Source organism: Eulemur rufifrons, chromosome 3, assembly GCF_041146395.1.
Source record: "Eulemur rufifrons isolate Redbay chromosome 3, OSU_ERuf_1, whole genome shotgun sequence".
Lineage (NCBI taxonomy): Eukaryota > Metazoa > Chordata > Mammalia > Primates > Lemuridae > Eulemur > Eulemur rufifrons.
This window is the reverse complement of record NC_090985.1, coordinates 9,390,159-9,408,856: the sequence shown is the minus strand read 5'-3', so window position 1 is coordinate 9,408,856 and position 18,698 is coordinate 9,390,159. Positions and strand designations below refer to the sequence as shown.

The following is an 18,698-nucleotide window of genomic DNA, read 5'->3' as shown; positions in this document are numbered from 1 at the left end:
TACCAGTTGTAATAGGAGGAAAGCTGTGAAAATCCACTTCAACTTTGAGTGTTCAGAAATTCTCAAAGCTGTTTCATCTCAAAGTATTTGCAGTACACTGGGAAATAGCCAGGTCAGCGTGACAAATAAACTATAAGTCCCAGTACTGTTTCTTCTACCATTGATGCAGAACTATAATCCCATAACAGTGTTGATCACTGTTAATCCAACATGATGGAATCCTGAAAATACAGAACCTTGAAGAGCCCTTTGAGTCAGACTTCTAGCATTTCTCAAAATGTGTTCTTTAAACTCAAAAATGCCAGTAAGAATTATGTGGTAGGGTTCGTTCATGGCCAATAAATTGAGGAAACTTTGGGTTAAGCAGGTTTAAAATGCTACTGCGTTGAATTTCCAAGGCAGTATTAAATACATTGTGTTTCTCAAATTAACTAGGAAACCACAATATGTGCAGGACTGTATGAAACATGAGACTAATGTTTCATGGAACACACTTTGAAAACAATTGACCGTGTCCATCCAGTAGTTCTAACTAGAAGTCCCTGGATGTAGTATAATAGGTCTGCAGGTTATATTGCGCGTTAAAGAAAAAATCTAGTTGAAATATATACCTGCAGTTACACTTGCGGGCTATTTTGTCTGTAATTTGGTCATGGGAGTAACGGTGGTTGTTTTATACTCTTAGATGCTCTGAAAACTTGATGACATTTTTAGGAATTTCACAGGCATAGGTAGATTAATCTCTGTTTGCAGAGCCACATCTAAAAAGATCATAGTAATTGAACTAAAATGTTTTCCTCAGTGAAAAAATCGGAAATTCTTATAGGAATTACAGATTGTCCTAAGTACTCAATCACATATTTGTTTAATTTGTTCCACAGAAACCTAGAGGGAGCTTATTCTTGGCCAGGCTTTGTGTTGGTTGATATTTTTCTGCATTATGAATTTTATTTTTATTTTGTTCATATTACTAGGGTGGTAACTTACTAGGTAATTGCTTAAATGTATGACAGAATCCTGGTGGCCTGAGAAAATTTAATGCTGCTTGTATCGTTGAAGGCTCCTTGGGTGGAAAAAGTTTTAGAGCCACTAATTTAAACCACCCTCTGGATATTTTAAGTAAACTAAGGCTCCATGAGGTTAAAATGCTGATAGTTTCACCCCTAGATCATGCAGAACCAGGGGCTAGATCTCAGATACTCTTATTCTGCTGATCTTTCTCCCTCATCTGGCAGCTGTTACCATACATCGTATCTGAAACGAAGACTCCCAAATGGGGAAAAGAATAAAATATAGAAGGCAAACTTTTGAAGACTTAGAATTCATTTCTAAAGTTTCTTATATATAATAATATCTCTACTTGTTGTCAATTTAAATTGCTTGGTAATAAGTACGGTTTTGCATTTCTGTTCAGAATCTAGAACAGTTTGGGAGTTGAAGTTTCAAGTGCTGGTAATGTGGTTATAGAACATCTTCAAATCTCTGTCAGGTTAAAGTTTTGCTAACAGTGATCTCAGAAATCCTAGAAGCCAACCTTGAGGAGGAAGGGTGTGTTTTGTCCACATCATAATAGTAGTTACACAGAGCAGCCCTTGTCTACCTGGAATATACATAGAAAGTATTAATATTTCTATACCTGATCTCCTAAAAACTGAAAACCATTTATCATTGTGTGATTGAGAGCTTGCTCTCATCTAAGTCCTCAGTTGAAACATTATTAACATGTGCTAGGTCAAAATAATGATAGTATTCCTTCTGGGTTTTCTGCTTACGACCCTACTATCTGACTTAGCCTTATGATTTTAATGACCTGCCTCAGTTATGATCTGATAGTTATGGAAGGAAGAAGATTGCATCTGCCTCATTCATCTTATCACTATCAACCTGTTTTATCTCCCTTATTTCACAAGATGAAGAAATGAAATCAAAGGTCTCATCTCAAATTAGTGACAGGGCCAAGACTTGATAAGCCAGCTCTGATGCTCTTTCCTGTTTGCTAATCTATTTCTAGGAATTCTCAGGAAAATGTCGGATTGGCTAGATTATTAGTATAGAAATATATGAAAGCAGGATTAACAGTGGCAAAATAATGACATTTAATTTCCTGCTTTATATTTTTCCTGTGATATCATCTGAGCAAGATGGCCTTTGGAAACTGAACATTGATAAGAACAGGAATTTAAAATGCATCATGTGTGTGTTTAAGTGTTAGGAAAAAAATGCTTTGGGTTTTTTTCAATTACTTGAATCCTAGATTAAATTTGTTTTTTTCATGGGAAATTCACTCCCTATTGCTGCCTATTTCTAATCGTAATTTGAGGGTTTCAAGTTTAATTTTTCCTTCTTCCAAACCTTTAGAAGGAGGAGGCACCATGCACTGACTTCCAAATGCTATTTCTGCTTTAGCTGTGTTATTGTAAACGTTTAAGTATTTTACCTGTCATCAGGGTAAAGTCCTTTTGTTCTAACTTTTCCTCTTCGGTTTTTGTTTTCTAGATTCACGGCCCTTCCACACCACCAGTGCTAATCTGACTGAGAGGTACTATACATTGCTTTTGTTACTCCTTTTCCTGACATAAAATGAAAGAAATCAAAAATCTCTTAATGGCATTTAATTAAGTAAAATAAGTAAATTGAGCTCATTGGTGAAAGCACGGAATCCTAGCCACTAGACCACCAGGGAGTCGAATTTGAGCGAGTTGAGTTCTTACTTCCTTTAGTGATAAATTTGGAATAATATGGTTTTCTAATGAAGGCTCTATCTTTTGAAATTAGTATTTTCAGTCATTTTCTACTTTTATTCTTTACATTGTCCTCGTGGTAAAGGTAATTGTTTGCATTTATTAATGTGATAATTATAATATATTAAAGTCAAATATAGTTGACTTTGAGAATTTATGCATGCTTTGCTTATGGGGGGTTTTAATTTCTAAGTCTAACAACATTTTCTTTCATAATTAGTATATATACATATATATAAGAGTTCATGTGCTGCTGCTACCAAGTAAATGAATTGGTTCTTTATTTGACAGCAGGCAAAAGATTTCTATTCTAACTCATTGTTTATTTTTATATTTCTCTTTTCATGCTTATGAGATTAAATACTCTAATTAAGCACGATTGGGGTTCAGATTGTTGCTCTGCAGTTTTTCTGTAAGTTGCCCTCCTTTTTACAAAGGCATCAGTTCTGACTCAGTGATTCAGAACCCTCACAGTGAGTGCTGCTCTTTCCGCTGCTTCACATCTAATTCATTCTTGCTCCTTTCTAGAGCAGTGATTTGCATTCCCTTTGCCCTTTGTCTTAAAAGCAAGCCGCTTTGCTTTGTAAACAGCACTTATGTATAACTAGACTCTAACTGTTGCAGAGGACCCCTCAGGCCCTACTCCACCTGCCCTCTCACAGAGGCCCTGAAGGCAAACCCTGCTGTTCTCTGGGAAAGTTCTAAAATAACTGTTCTAGAACACCTAAGCAAACTAATGTAAATGGATTCTTTTTCTATGTAATGGATTATTTACTCAGGTGCCCAGCATTCTTTAAGGAAGTGAACCATTGCAAATTTCCTAAGTTCAAAATATGTCCATCTTGGGTGGACTTAGATTTTATGTAGGCTTCCTAAACAAGTAGATCAGTAATCTGGATCTGTGTACAACCTTAATCAGCAAGTACCCTGTCAATCCATTACGTATATGGATTTCCTTTCAAGCACCTGTTTGTTGTGAAGAAGTTTGTAGACTGAGTTTTAGATGAAGGAATTTCTGATAAAGTAATTAATGAATAATTGACAGGCTCTTTTTAACATCAGGTCAGTGGAAATCCATAGTTAAAACACAAATGATGGATAAAAGAAAAGTTAGCCTGGTTTTGACAACAGAACATGGGCATTGTGGCATACTCTGTTCTTCGATATCATTGTAGAAGACCATTCAGCAGCCTCTGTCCACCTTTGATTCTGCTTGTCACTTCTGTAGTCCTATAAAAAATCTATCTTCTTGTTTTTATTTAGTATAACAGAAGAGAACTTCAATTTCCCGCCACATAGCCTTTCCAAGAAAGATTTTGAAAGGAAGAGTGCAACAAAAGTTAGTCGTACGTTCAGCTACATCAAGAATAAAATGTCCAGCAGTAAGAAGAGCAAAGTAAGTATCTCCGTGGGCATTCCTGTGTGACCACCTCAGTTGGTCATCAGCTGGATCCTACCACAGCCTGCACATCCCAAAACTAATTAAATGATAGGAATATACATGGAAATAAATTCAGAGTTACTCTCTGAAATTGCCTAATATTTGGAGGAAAATAACAATAGGAAAAATAGCAACAAGAGGTACTGCCATGTACTGAGTTTTTACTATATGCTAAGAACTTTCCATGTATTTTCTCCTGTAATCCTTTCAATAGCCCTGTAAGGTAGGTATTATCTTCCTTTTCTAGGAGTGAGGTAACTTATCTCAGGGTGATCTTGTAATGTGAAGAAGAGATTCAAGCCCAGATCTCTTTGATTTCAAATCCCATACTCTGCACCACAATGCTTAAATCAGTAAATCAGATTTAAAATGCAACAGAAGGATATTCTGCCAAGATCAGGAGATTAAATCTCCTGTAATGACCCCACATAGAACTACTTTTAATGTTTTGGTTTATGTATTTCTAATTTTTTTCCCAGTGTATTTTTTTAAAAACAAGGCAGGTAGTCGTGGCCGAGTGGTTAAGGCGATGGACTTGAAAAACAAAAAAACAGAAAAGTTAACTTTCTTACACCAATTCCATGGGGAAAAACTTTCTGCCTCCTACTTGCCCATACCTCATTTACCTACCTGCACACCTTCCAACAAAATAAAGAAATAAGTGAATAAAAATGTGAAATCTATTAAGGAGCTCTTACAGGGAATCACTTTACATGTGTGTGTGTGTGTGTGTGTATTTGTGAGTGTGTATGTAGTATACACATGTTTGTACAAATACATATCTACTGAGAAGTAAGGAAACATTAAACTCAAGAGAATTATCAAGAATATTGTTATAAAAGTGCACCCTCTTCTCCCTACAAAACAGTGCACCAAGCCTCTCAAGTCCTCAACTAAGTGGGCTGGTGGAAATACAGCCAGCATATTTTACCACGTTTATAAAAGTAAGATCTCTTTCTCTGAGCAAATACTAAGTTTGATCATCATTCAGAGGAATTTTTCCATAAAACCAGCTACCAGAATTGTATTTTCTCTTCATTTCTCCTAAGTGCAGAATGGAGAGAAAGTGGGCAGCCAGGGGAGACACGGAGTCTGGCCAGGCCTTTCTATCGTAATCACATAGTTATTAGCAATATTAACCTCATACTTAGCCTCGTTTTGTAATTTTTTTAAAAAGGCCGAAGAGGATAGGAAACATTATCAGTATTCCACATATTGGCAACAAAGCTTAAAATAATAGAGCCTTGTCTATTTTACTTATCACTGCTGGATTGGACACGAGTTGGCATCAGCAAAAGAAAATCCCCTTGGACAGATCAGTATAAATTGCGAAGTATTACTGAGTGACTTGTATGGTCTTAGCATTCTGCTAACCTAAAAGAACAAAAGCTCATAGTCTTAACCTTAAAAACTTCTATGATCTAGTATGGGTGATTTCAAAATATTTTTGTTATTTTTGTTTTTTATTATGGAATCTGTCTTCAAGGAAACTTTTAATTGGAAAACCAATAAATAAGTGGGGATTCCCTTTTCTATCCATCTCCTCAATGACATGGATTTTTAGGACAGAGCAGTGAATACACCACTGATCTCATTGATGAGGTAATACAAACAGATGTTGAAAAAAAGACAGTGTAAGACCAAATTTAGAAACTGGAACCTGACCTTTAAAAAAGTCTCATCCTAGCCTCCTCGTTTTACAGACTGAAACACAGAGAAGTATGCTTCTAGTCACACAACCTTTTGTGGTCTGACTTCCAGCAAGTAGTACTCGTCATCCCATGCTCAGTCTTAATCGAAATCTATTACTAAATAGTATATGTGTTTTTCTTTTTCCTTTTTTTTTTTAAACTTTTTAAATCTCAAAAGCCTGTAGTTTGCTGGGAGGGAATGAGGAGATAGGACAGAAGAAAAGTAAGTAATTTGTTTTGGAGTTAAATCTGTCATCACTGGTAGAAACTAAACTATCAGTTGACCTTTTGCCTCTGATCATCTCCTTTGCCAAAATGACACGGCTGTTTTGCAATTAAGATTGATTCCTCTTTCAGACTTGGCTTCAAGATTTGATCTTTGGAGCCTGTGTTGTCTCTAGCAGTGGAAACTCAAACAATTACAGACCTGTAACCCTGTATCACAATACATTTCCCATTATCAGGTGCTTAGAGTGCCGGAGTGGCCAAGTATACCTAGGAGTCACCTTTCATAGTTAGCTGTTATTAGCTAACTGTTAAATAAGATTGTTACAGGACTTCCAAGAGAATAGCTTGGCTTTTGTCAATGTAACAAAAGATAATAAGGAGGGGAAATAGTGAAGCAATAAATTTTATGCTAAATTACATTAAACACCTGTCTTAATATACCATGCATCCACAGTGGAGCTCTACCATATATTTTCTAAATGATAATGCAAAAATAAATGAATATTAAATTTTCTTAGCATGATGATACTCTAATCTTTTTAAGTATTGAATAATGTTACTTCTCCATAATGTTAAAAAATTGAAAATGTTGCTATACGTGTTAACACTAATTTTTCTCTGAAAATGATGTTTTCAGGCCTTTTAAATTATTTTTTAATTAGATGCTATGAAAGACCATCTAATTGTTTTTTTATCCACTATATAATGTAACCATGCCTACTTCTTTTAAAGGAAAAATTTAACTATTTACTGAATATGATAGTAAAATACTACCTATAATTCTTAGTGAAATGTCTAAGGATGGTTTGGAAATTCCTGCTTTTTTATGCATATTATATGTATTTATATGAAAATAGCTTATAGTTATCAACCTAGATACATTACATTCAATATGTAAAATTGTGATTGTAAACAGTTCTTAAATAATGTTCAGAGGAGCAAAAGTAAGCCACTAGGCAGCAAATTTTTCACATTCCTGGGAGGGTAACATTTTGCCTGGAGTTCTGGGTTTTATGTATATAAATTTAAGAAATTGAGTCACTGATACTTTATATTTCCTTTTGAGAATTATCAATAACCGGCATAAGTTATAAGATAATATCTGAATGTTTCTTTGGAGGGGGTGCTAAACAGGAAGCATAACAGGAAGACTGACAGTTTCTGCTTTTGTCTTAGTCTCTTTGAGAGATAGTACTGTTTCCTGCTAAGTAAGTTTGCTTGTTAGAGAATATTTAAGTACTCATATGCATAATGTTCAAGTTCATAAAGGAAGTGGGATGACCCTCTTTAAACAATCCTATCACACTAGTTTGTTTGGGGTTTTTTGTTTTTTTTTTTTCCCTACTAAGCTTTCCTTTTTGTAGACAAGTAGGAGATGGTTAGAAATGCTTTAGATCCTTAATCTGACTTGAGGTAGGTATTTTTGGGTGCAGGAGTTAAATTCCTACACAGCTGCTAATATACTATATGACTTTTAACAGGACAATTCCTAGTTCCTCTGGTCTGAATAAAAAATGCCAGCTTAAGTTGCAATATGGGAATTCCGGCAAGGTTTGAGGCCAAATTTTTAACACGAGAAGATAAGGAACACATCTTAGATATAATTATTTCATTCATTCTTTGATTAAAGATCTGCAGCATGTTGTTTAATTACATCGTCTACACAGTTGTCCAGAATATTCTATTGTTTAACTATAATTACTTGTCTAAAAGGGAAGGTTTAGAAAAGTGAAGAATCATTTTTTTTTTCATGGTATCCTAGCGTATTTGTTACCTACATCTTTCCCTTTTAAACACTGTAGTTTCTGTTTCTCCAGCACACAATTAAAGTATTTTGGCAGTTGTTAAACATGGAAATGTGAAGCTGCAGAAAACAAGTAATCACCACTTTACCACAGGCAGCCTCACTGAGAAGTTTTCTTATGAAACTCACTGCTTTTTTTAATAAAATGAGGAGTCTGTTCCTAAATAGATAAGATGTGTTCCTTAGCTTCTAGTGTTAAAAACTTGGCCTCAAACCTTGCCAGAGTTCCCATATGGCAACTTAAGCACTATTCCCACACACTGTGTTTTAGGGAATGAGTTTTGTTTCATTTCCTGTGTCCTTTGTCACTAGAGTTGTTGGCTTTACCGGCAGCATTCAAACAGTTAAGATTGTCTTAAGGAAACAAGCAGCCTCAGCCCTCCCTCCTTCCCTTTCTCAACCAGTCTCTAGCTTCCTCTTACGGTTTCGCTAATGGCAGCTCAGAGCTGCTGAGCTCGGTCTTGCCGGCATGAGCCCTTCCTTCTGTGAGAGCACATTTCCTGGCATGGGCCTTGAATCATGTCTATAAAATGGGGCCGGTTTCATGAAGCACCCCTCATAACAGTGAGATTCATGGGACTAAAGCATGGGGAGGTAAGAGCTTAACTTTAAAGCACTAAGTTAATAAACACAGAGACGGTGGAGTCAGTTGTTTTGTCTTGTTTTTATCCTAGGAAGAACTAATTTGGGTTGTTGCACAGGATCAGGAAATTATTATTTATTCAGATTTGAAGAGCATCGTAAGGCTTGAGAGGATAAGCTAGTTGCCATCAATTTTTTTTAACTGTTGGAGCGTGCTTTAGCCTTCCTGAGCGAAAAATCAGATGGTTTTTGGTTTTAATGTTTCATGCATGGAGAAACCTTCAGCAAAATTTCATTAAAAGACAGAAATTATTTGAAGAAACTCAAATTTTGTTACTGATTTTTATTAGAATTTTATATGCTTTAGTTTTAGTAGAGTTTTAAGTACTTTAGCAGTTTCTAATTTACACTCAGAACAGTTTCCTGTTTTGTAAAGTGAAGTAGTTTGTTTTTTCTCCCTTCCTCTCTCGTTATTTTTTTATAGCTCAAAATTGTAGCAGTTTGGCTCTTCGATCTTCGTTATATGTATTCTGTTAACAAAGGACTTCACATGAATCATAGATTTAGCGATATTTACCATTTCAGTATAGTGGAGGGGTTCTGAACAGAAAGGCAGAAGACTTGGGTTCTCATTTTGACTGTGCTGATCATTTGCTGTGTGACCTTCTGCAAGTTAGTGAACCTCTCCAGTCCTTGGCAGTATGGTGTAGTGAATGGGAGCTGAGCTTTATAGTTAGCCAGGTCTGGATCTTAATTCCAGCCTGGGCAATTATTGATGTGTAGCCTCAAATACATTATTAGACATCTCTTAGCTTCAATCTCTCAGATATAAAATGGAGATAATAACCAGTACTTAATTCATTGGTGGTTGTGAGAAAATGCACAGGACTTGCTTATTACAGTGCTTGGCTTATAGTAACTGTTCAGAATTTTAGCTGTTGTTAAATTTATCCTCTTGATTGTAAAATGGGAAGCACATGCTCACCCTTCAGAGTTACTGAATCAGATGAAATTATGTAGAAAGCATTGATTCAAAATGTAAGACAGTGGTAGTTGTCCTGATCACTAACTTTGGGGTAACCAGTTTTCAGGATTTTTTTAGATCACAGCATTAGTATATGGCAGTAGGTGAAACTCCTACCTGTGTGATTTGCACTTCGTCATAGTCCAGTTGGTTTGGAAGGAAATTATTCCCTTGATGTTGATTAGCCAGCCAAGTACTCTGCCAAACAGTGCTTCCTTTTATAGAGAACCTGGTCATACCCTCACAGTTCTAGCCTCCTGAGGATAGTAAGTACCTGAAATGTCCCTGACTGTTCTAGATGTTTTATTAAGGATCTAGCACTCATCAGTATTTCTGCACGTTCAAGTTTTCAAGGTTTAAGTTCCTTCTCATTCCTCTTCATGACCATATAAGCTTTGGTAACAACCCCTCTTAGGTTGAGGCCTGGTGTTATGTGAAAGTCCTCTGCTTCTGGTCTGTCTCTGAAGCATTTCTGACATCCCTATGTCCTTGAGGTGACATAGCCAGGGCAGTCTGGCACTCGGGGCTCCTGAGTCCCAGGCCGGTGTCTTGATCCCCCCCAACCTGATCTCTCCTTTGCCAGTGTCCCCCGAGTTTTTTACCTGTCCCAGTTGTAGTCTGCTCAGTTAGTAGAAAGCACCTAGTGAGTGACTGTGCACATAGTAAACATTAGATGACTGTCCGCTTCCTCTTCCCTCTCTGACAGGTAAGGGAAGCCCACAGGAAAACACGGGGGCTTTGCCAAGGAGATCAGAGAGCAGGTCTTGGGAAGCCTTGTCTTTCAAAACTAGAGACACCCTGCCTGCTTTTCCTTTCTTCCTGTGCCCCTGGATCTTCAGGGCAGAGGAGTGAGCAGCTAGGCCTTGGGACTTCCTTTCTCTGCGAGGCCATTTTCTTAAAGGAAGTGACCCCTTTGGTAAATAGCTTGAGAGGGGACAACAGAGGTGGTTTTGAGAAAGACTGTTGACAAGGCTTCTTCCTCTCATCTGTGCATTCTACCTCCTCTCCCCGTTCTGCACCACTGACCTTTTGCTGCTCCCTGATTTCTTTCATCCTCACTTCTCAAATCAAAATATTTCCTTTCCCTTACTGTAAGCGATACATTTATATGTTGGGATAGTAGAGTAATAAGCTAATGAAACTCATTTTTAATAGGTTATGAATAATCATTATCATAACCGTTGCTAAGTGTTATTGTATACTCACTCTGTGCCCGGCAGTGTACAAAATGCTTCACAGGTATTAGCCTACCTTTAAAAAGCATATGATATAGGTACCTTTGTTATTATTCCTACTTTACAAATGAGAAACTGAGGTTCGGAGAAATAATTTTCCCAAGATCACACCAATAGTAAGCAGTAGTAGTAGAACCTAGATTTGAACCCAGGGCAGACACCATTATCCATAAAATTCTAGTTAGTAAAAACTGAAGATGTACATGTGAGGGATATTTGATACTTCTGGCTAGAGTAAAGGAGGAAACATCATAGACACCCCCTCACTTGGGGATGTGCAGTTGGTGTGAGAAAGTCAGAGAGGAGCCTCAGTCATTTTTCGTGCTGCCCAGTCGTATGTCCTGTCCCTCGGGCTGATCCCACAGTTGCTGCCGTGCTTGCTTCTGTTCCCTGCCTAAAGCTGGCCCTGAACTCATTGCTTCTTCCGATGTGGCCTGTGCCGTGGCCTACTGAGAAGGTTCCTCCTTTCAGCAGGCTCTTCCCAGTGTTGGTCCCTCGGCACCGTGTCTGTCAGTGTAGATGACCACAGAATAAGCCACTGCCAGGACTGTGCAGCCTGCCCAGTTTCGCTCTGATTTTTCTAGTGCAACTTGCTCACTAGCAACTTAATTTTTAAAAATTTGCCCAGACCATTATTCCTCACTTTTGCCCAAAACACTCACCAACCCACATGCCATCTGGGTGCCCACATAAGGGGAAGGCTTTCCATTGTTCAATTAACTGTTGATTCTTTTCTTTGGCAGGAAAAGGAAAAAGAGAAAGATAAAATTAAGGAGACGGAGAAAGATTCTAAAGAGAAGGAGAAAGACAAGAAGACTCTGAATGGACACACTTTCAGTCCCATTCCTGTTGTGGGTCCTATCAGCTGTAGCCAGTGCTCGAAGCCTTTCACCAGCAAAGACGCCTACACTTGTGCAAGTAAGAGACGGCTTCCTCCTCTCATCAAATGGGACTCTTCCCGGCTCAGGAAGGCTCATTTCTAGTTTCCTCTCCATCCCACCCCTTATCTGTTCCCCATTTATGTGGAGAAGTAGCCCTTTTTACAATTTTCTTTAAAAACAGCATGGAAGAATAAAGTCTAGATATGTATCATACAGCCTGTATTCATTTCAGACAGCCATAATTTCAAATACAGACGGTCCCTGACTTAGGATTGTTTAACTTTTGATTTTTCAACTTTACAATGGTTTGAAAGTGATAAACCATACTTTGAGTACCCATACAGCCATTCTGTTTTTCATTTTCAGTACAGTATTCAATAAATTACGTAGGCTATTCAACACTTGATTATAAAATAGGCTTCGTGTTAGATGATTTTGCCCAACTATAGGCTAATGTAAGTGTTCTGAGCATGTTTAATGTAGGTTAAGCTAAGCTATGATGTTTGGTAGGTTTGGGTATATTAAATGCATTTTCAACTTATTTTCAACTTAGGATGGGTTTCATCTGGATGTGGTCCCATCGTAAGTCGAGAAGCATCTGCACTTTGTTCTGTGGCCTCTAAACCATTCCATATTACAGAAGTCTGTGTCAGCATCAAAACAACTCATAGCCTCAAATCCTAAAGCTACTCAGCAGCTCCTTGTCAGATCATTTACCCTCGTTTTTTATTCTAGTACTTGGTGTGTGCCTTGGCCGTTTACCAATGTTCCGCCATGGTGACTGTCCAGGGACAGCACCTCCTGCACAGGGACACTCCATACTGGCCTGTTGCTGGCCTGCGTCCGGCCACTGTAAAGCATCTTTGATAAGATGCTCTCAGGCAGGAGTTGGGTAACTTTTTCTGTACAGGACCAGGTAACAAATATCTTAGGCTTTGTGGGCTATGTGGTCTCTGTCACAACTACTGAACTCTGCAGTTGCAATGAAAAAGCAGCCATAAACCAATGAGCATGGCTGTGTTCCAATAAAACTCTATTTGGGGACACCGAAATTTGAATTTCATAAAATTGTTTTGTAATGTTAATCTTTTTATTTTAAAAAACTATTTAAAACATAAAAACTATTCATAGCTCATGGGCTATCTAAAAACAGGCTGCAGGCCATAATTTGCAAATGTCTGTTCGGGCGCAATGTATCTCAAAATCTGTTACACATATAGACATTAGTAATATTGTAGAGCATACCACGGCAAATCAGGGAGGTTGCTTGCGGTCAGAGGTGAGCAGTCTGGAGACCCAGCTACCCCACGCCCAGCCCAGTCACCCAGAAGGCTGAGGTGATTAGCGTCATGTTATACCCATAAACCTATAACCAGTTCAGACAAAATTGTGACTAATTCAGACTCCGAGGAGCAAGTCTCAGACCATGATGTCATGGTATCTTTTTTTTAGTCATTTGTGTTGCATATCCCAAGGAATTTGTTACTAAAAATAGGTAACTTACTGAAATTTGAAATTTTTTTAAGTTCATTTGGGCAGATTCAAAGTAACTTCTTCAGTGATTTCCACTCACTTCCTCGAATAGAAGAGAAGGAGTGGAGTTACAGCCTGTCTTATCTATGTTGCCGCTGTTGTAACTTTCATAAATGACTGGCTTTATCATGCACCTCCTTGTAAGATGATTTTCATAGATATGTTATACCCCTAAAATAGTCTGCAACCCTATTTGTTTTACTGTCCTGTTTAAAAAAACAAACAAAAAACCATGGGAGCTCTCTGAATCTTTATGTGTTCCTGTGAGCAGAGATCACACCCATTAATGTCATCCTTCATGTATAACTTACCAGAAAATTGAGAGCTACTACCTCATAGTAATAAGTTTCATGTGACTTTTAGAAAACGAGTGACTATCACTGTCCAGCATCCCTCTAGTGTTTTTATTTTGGACCAGGTTCTAATAGGACACTTTTCTAGGACACCTATTATATGTCTACAGTTTAGTTTTTAAGCCACTAAACACAGTTAGCTTCTCAGTACTGAATTAACCTGGTTGCGTAGTAATCCCCTAGCATTTTTTAGCATGTTCATCTATCATTAAAACTTTTTTAGCATACACAGCATATACATGCATGTATGTATAAAACAAAAATTACGCATGAGTCCTACTACACCATACTTAAAAAGAGCTCATTCTAAGAATAAGAGGAGTCTTAGATTTGCCATTTTCTTGTTTTCTGTTTAGCTATTATTATGATTAGTTTTGTCTTTTATTCACAGCTTCTTTGAAGGAATTTACATGATTCTTTTTTCATTTTATCTTAGTTGAAACCAGGTATATATTTCCATTCATCACAACATGCTTAAGTAAGCAAATGTAGAAGGGTGCGGTGCCACCGTTAGCATCCTTAGCCCACCTTGCGAGTGAGGAACACTCCTTCCTCCCTCAAGAAACCTGTAGTATTAATTCCATTTCTCTTTTAAGAAGTCAATTTAAGCTATAAAATTTTCCTCCTATATTTTAAGGGATCATTTTACACGTCTTTCCCTGCAAAGTGCCTGTTCTTCTTTTAGGGGAAGCACTGGTCTCAGAGAAACAGGAAGTGGCCATATTTTTTGATTGGCAGTATGAAATTAATACTCAAGGACCTGCTTCAAAGCAGACTGGACACCTGCTTTCTGTTATAAAATATAAAAATGCTAGATAAAATAATACACATTTTAATAAAATGTATACAGAGCTAAACCTGCCAGTAGGAAAATCCCCAAGGGAACTCAAAATTAGAGCAGTCAGTATAGCATGTGCTAGAACCTCCCTTGAAAATGGAGATCTGGGACACCTCTTGGGGACTTCCATTGCCCAAGGATACTAGAGCAGCCCATGGAGAATCACTTGTATAAGGTCTGGTACTGATTAGGGAAAACTGCATGAAAGGTTTGAGACTTAAGAGTCTTAAATTCCTGGTCACACATCTATGTAGTAATTAAATAGTTCAATGGATAGGACAGTGGTTTTCAGGATGTCTGGTATTTGGAAGTGGCACACATCTTTGAATTTGTATATATTTAAAACTAATTTTAAACCTGCATAAAAAATATGCATTCTAGGGCCGGGCGTGGTGGCTCACACCTGTAATCCTAGCACTCTGGGAGGCCGAGGCAGGTGGATCACTCGAAGTCAGGAGTTCAAGACCAGCCTGAGCAAGAGCGAGACCCGTCTCTACTAAAAAATAGAAAGAAATTATCTGGCCAACTAAAATATAAATAGAAAAAATTAGCCAGGCATGGTGGCGCATGCCTGTAGTCCCAGCTACTCGGGAGGCTGAGGCAGTAGGATCGCTTAAGCCCAGGAGTTTGAGGTTGCTGATGCCACGGCACTCACTCTAGCCCGGGCAACAAAGCGAGACTTTGTCTCAAAAAAGAAAAATGCATTCTTAAAAATGTAATTACTAGATTTTAACATCAGTTTAACTTTGGCTATCAGCCTACCTGCTCATTTGTGTTTTTCCTTCCATCTCTAATAAATTGGAGACTATACTGTCATTACAAGACAAGCCATTAACAAAAACTGCTAATATTTGTACTTCTCTGTGTGAATGAAGACATTCTCTGTATCATGTACTCAAAACTAAGTATAGGCCAGGTATGGTGGCTCACACCTATAATCACCTATGATCCTAGGACTTTGGGAGGCCAAGGCAGGAAGATTGCTTAAAGCCAGGAGCTTGAGACCAGCCTGAGCAAAAGTGAGACCCCAATGTCTACAAAAAATAGAAAAATTAACTGGGCATGGTGGCAAACACCTGTAGTCCCAGCTACTGGGGAGGCTGAGGCAGGAGGATCACTTGTGCCCAGGAGGTTGAGGCTACAGTGAGCTATGATGATGCCACTGTACTCTAGCCTAGGCAACAGAGCAAGACCCTGTCTCAAAACAACAACTAAATATAGAAATAAATTAGATGCTAAGGTAGATAAGTGAATTGCAAGTATCATGTACCTCTGATTTCACATTTTTGAGTTCATTAAAATAGCTTCATTGTTCTCATTGACTTTAAAATTAAATATTAAAATTATAACTCAAAAAATAAATCTATACTAAATATTTTACATATTTGGTACACAATAATACAATATTTTATTTCATTTAAGACTTTTTAAAAGTGGAAAACCAGTGAAACAGTGGATTAACTACTGGTATTATGCTAGCATTGTTTATAATAAGTGGGATGGGACTTTTTTTGATGAACCTGTAAATTTTAATATGAAGTCACACAGGAATCTGCTTCTTCTGGAAGCAGATTATTTCATGAAGCCCAGTGTATCATCACTAGAGTCTTTTCTGTTTGAGAGGTCTGTCTGGGGGAGCGGTATCATAATGTCCTTTGCTAGTATTCCCTGATTTATAGTAATAGCTTGATCTGCTCAAATGTCAGAGGTCACTGGGCCCAGTGGCTCATGCCTATAATCTCAGTGCTTTGGGAGGCTAAGATAGGAGGATCACTTGAGGCCAGGAGTTTTGAGACCACCTGGGCAACATAGTGAGATCCCATCTCTACAAAAAATGTTTTTTAAAAATTAGCCAGGCATGGTTACACATACCTGTACTCCTAGCTACTCAGGAAGCTAAGGCGGGAGGATGGATCACTTGAGTCCAGGAGTTCTAGGTTATAGTGAGCTATTCAGGCCACTATACTCCAGCCTGGCAGAGCAAGATCTCGTCTCTTAAAAAAAAAAAGTCAGATTATCTTAGTTCTACCTGCTTACCAAAAACGAAGAAAAAGAGTTAATATTTTAGAGGTTTAAACTGAAAAGAATCAGATAGCAAAAAGGAATCATGTAAGTAGGACTTGATTATTACCCTTAAATGCACTTAAGTTTCAAAAATACACTTGTAATTAGTATACCACCCCACATCAGAAACTGAGGAGCCCAGCACTTCAACTATGGTTTTGCACCCTACTCCAGAAGTAGTGTTGAAATAGTCTCAACATTTGGTGTTGGTGATAAGGTTTGTGTATGAACAACGTACAGCCTGCCTCTTGTAAAAAGGGAGGCGGGGGGGAGGGAATAAAAGCTTGAAAGCAAAGGACAAATGTGTAGTCATCTTCCCAAAGGAACAAAAGTAATGGGCTGATTCCCTTTAGCTTCCTGAAGAACAGAGCCTGCATGTTTATATGAAGCCCCCATCTGTTATCTTGGCAGGAAGTGGAAAATATGAGTAATTTGGGGACTCAGAATCTTTTGTCCCTTCAGTCCCTCCCCTCTCATGTGCAGGATCTTCCCAGGAGTCTCCAGAAACATAGCGTCCGTGCAATTAGTCATTTACATCCCAGGAAACCATTGTGCTCCTAGAAGAAAGTACCTTTCTTTGGTTTAACATAACCCTATTTTGCTCACCAGTGGATGGAGCTTCATACCCCAAGCAGCTGCTCAGTCAGGTTTTGACTCATAGCTTGGAAAGCTCATCTATACAGTCCACCATGATGATGTATAATCATGGTTTATATTGATTTGCTCCTGTCTTCCAGATGCCTTTAGCCACTTTACTGTATCCATCTGCATATAAGTACTAAGAGATCTACAGGAGGGAATGTTTTAAAATAAATCAGCATCTCTGACTCCACGAGACTATACCTGGACCAGTCTGAGATCATAAGGGTGAAAGCTGAATCCTTTATGTGGGCTAAGATGATTACGGTCATGACCACAGACACTAGAAATAGTAAGGAACAAAGCATCCATGTAGCTCCCTTGCAGTCTACTCCTGGATTTAAAACAAAACAAAATAAAAACAGAAACCCGTGGAAGGAAAACCTGCAGCTTTTGCTTAGGGCTATTTCAAAGTACTTTAATTAAGGAGAAATCTGGGAGGTTTTTTTTCTCAGCCAAAACTATTCTTTTTAGGATTAGGTGACTTTAATGAGGTTAAGAGAGTAGTATCTTTTCGCTTCTTATTTCTTTATTATATAAAGCTGTCCTTGGATAATCAGCTGTTCTTTCAAGCTGCCACAAGTAATTTGGTCTTTACAAAGCTTGGTGGAGTCCTTTGTTATGTTTGGGGTTTTGGGGTCTTGCCAGTGGTTCTGTTTTGTTTGCTTTAAACAGATGTAAAATGATGTTGAGATTATTGTTGATTGATTTCCTGTTGTGTTAGCAGCTTCTGAGTACTTTTGTGGTAGGTTGCTTCTCTTGATTAAAAAAAATAAACAAGTAGACCAGTTGCAATTTAAGTAGGAAACATAAGAATTTAGAGTATGTGTGATGGCTGGATTTTGCTTTATTTTGCTTTGGATTTCATCAGGAAAAGCAGCTCTCTAGTTTTCTGGCATTAAGAGTTCACTGCTTATATGAAAGAATAAAATACATATAATTTCTGAATGAAAGGAAGTTTGTTATTTTAGGGAAGAGGAAGGTGAATGAAGAATAAGTCAGTTCTTTTTCAAGCAGAGCACTTTCATTTTGTTGCATTTTTGTTTACCAGTGTTCTTATGAAAACTGCTGTTATGGGCACTTCAGCTATGATGATTTGGCTCTCCTTTGTGGCTTTCCTCTTGTTCTTTACATCAGCACTGTGGTTATTACACCAGCTACCAAGAACATCTCACATGGCCTTTTGCATATGAGCATTATCCAGATCAGGCAATGTCTCACGTTTCCTAAAGATTTTAAACAAGAAGTTGCACAGAGAATTTTGGAGCATGCATTTCTAAATTGCTCATACTTGTTTTTTGTTTTATTTTCATTTTTGTGGTTAGGGTTGAAATAATAGAAGGAAGTTGCACACTTCTGTCCCTAAAGGTAATTAATTCTTCAACCTGTGTCCTTAAGCATCAGATCATTTTTTTCCAAGTAGATTTTGCTGCTCGGATCTGTCCCTAGTAGGAAGAACACAGAACTCTTCAGCATAGTCCCTAATGACAATCGGTGGACTAAAGTATCGGAAGACCCCCTTCTTCAGGGCTCTGGATGCACAGAACTCGGCTCATGAAGGCGACTCTTTCTTTAGTAGACAGTCCCTTGATATTCTGTAATTTCATTTGTTTGGCATGGCCCCTCCTCTTATCATTCTATAAA

The 18,698-nt window shown here is 38.0% G+C and overlaps 1 protein-coding gene across 3 annotated transcripts in view; it reads left to right on the top strand.

Moving 5' to 3' along the window:
• AKAP13 (A-kinase anchoring protein 13) overlaps positions 1-18,698 on the top strand; it is a 164,856-nt gene that overhangs the window by 110,056 nt on the left and 36,102 nt on the right. For all 3 annotated transcript variants that reach the window (XM_069466637.1, XM_069466636.1, XM_069466635.1), the window contains 3 exons: positions 2,497-2,539; positions 4,005-4,137; positions 11,490-11,664. In XM_069466637.1, the coding sequence (XP_069322738.1) occupies positions 2,497-2,539; positions 4,005-4,137; positions 11,490-11,664 (351 nt within the window). The remainder of the gene's footprint in view (positions 1-2,496; positions 2,540-4,004; positions 4,138-11,489; positions 11,665-18,698) is intronic.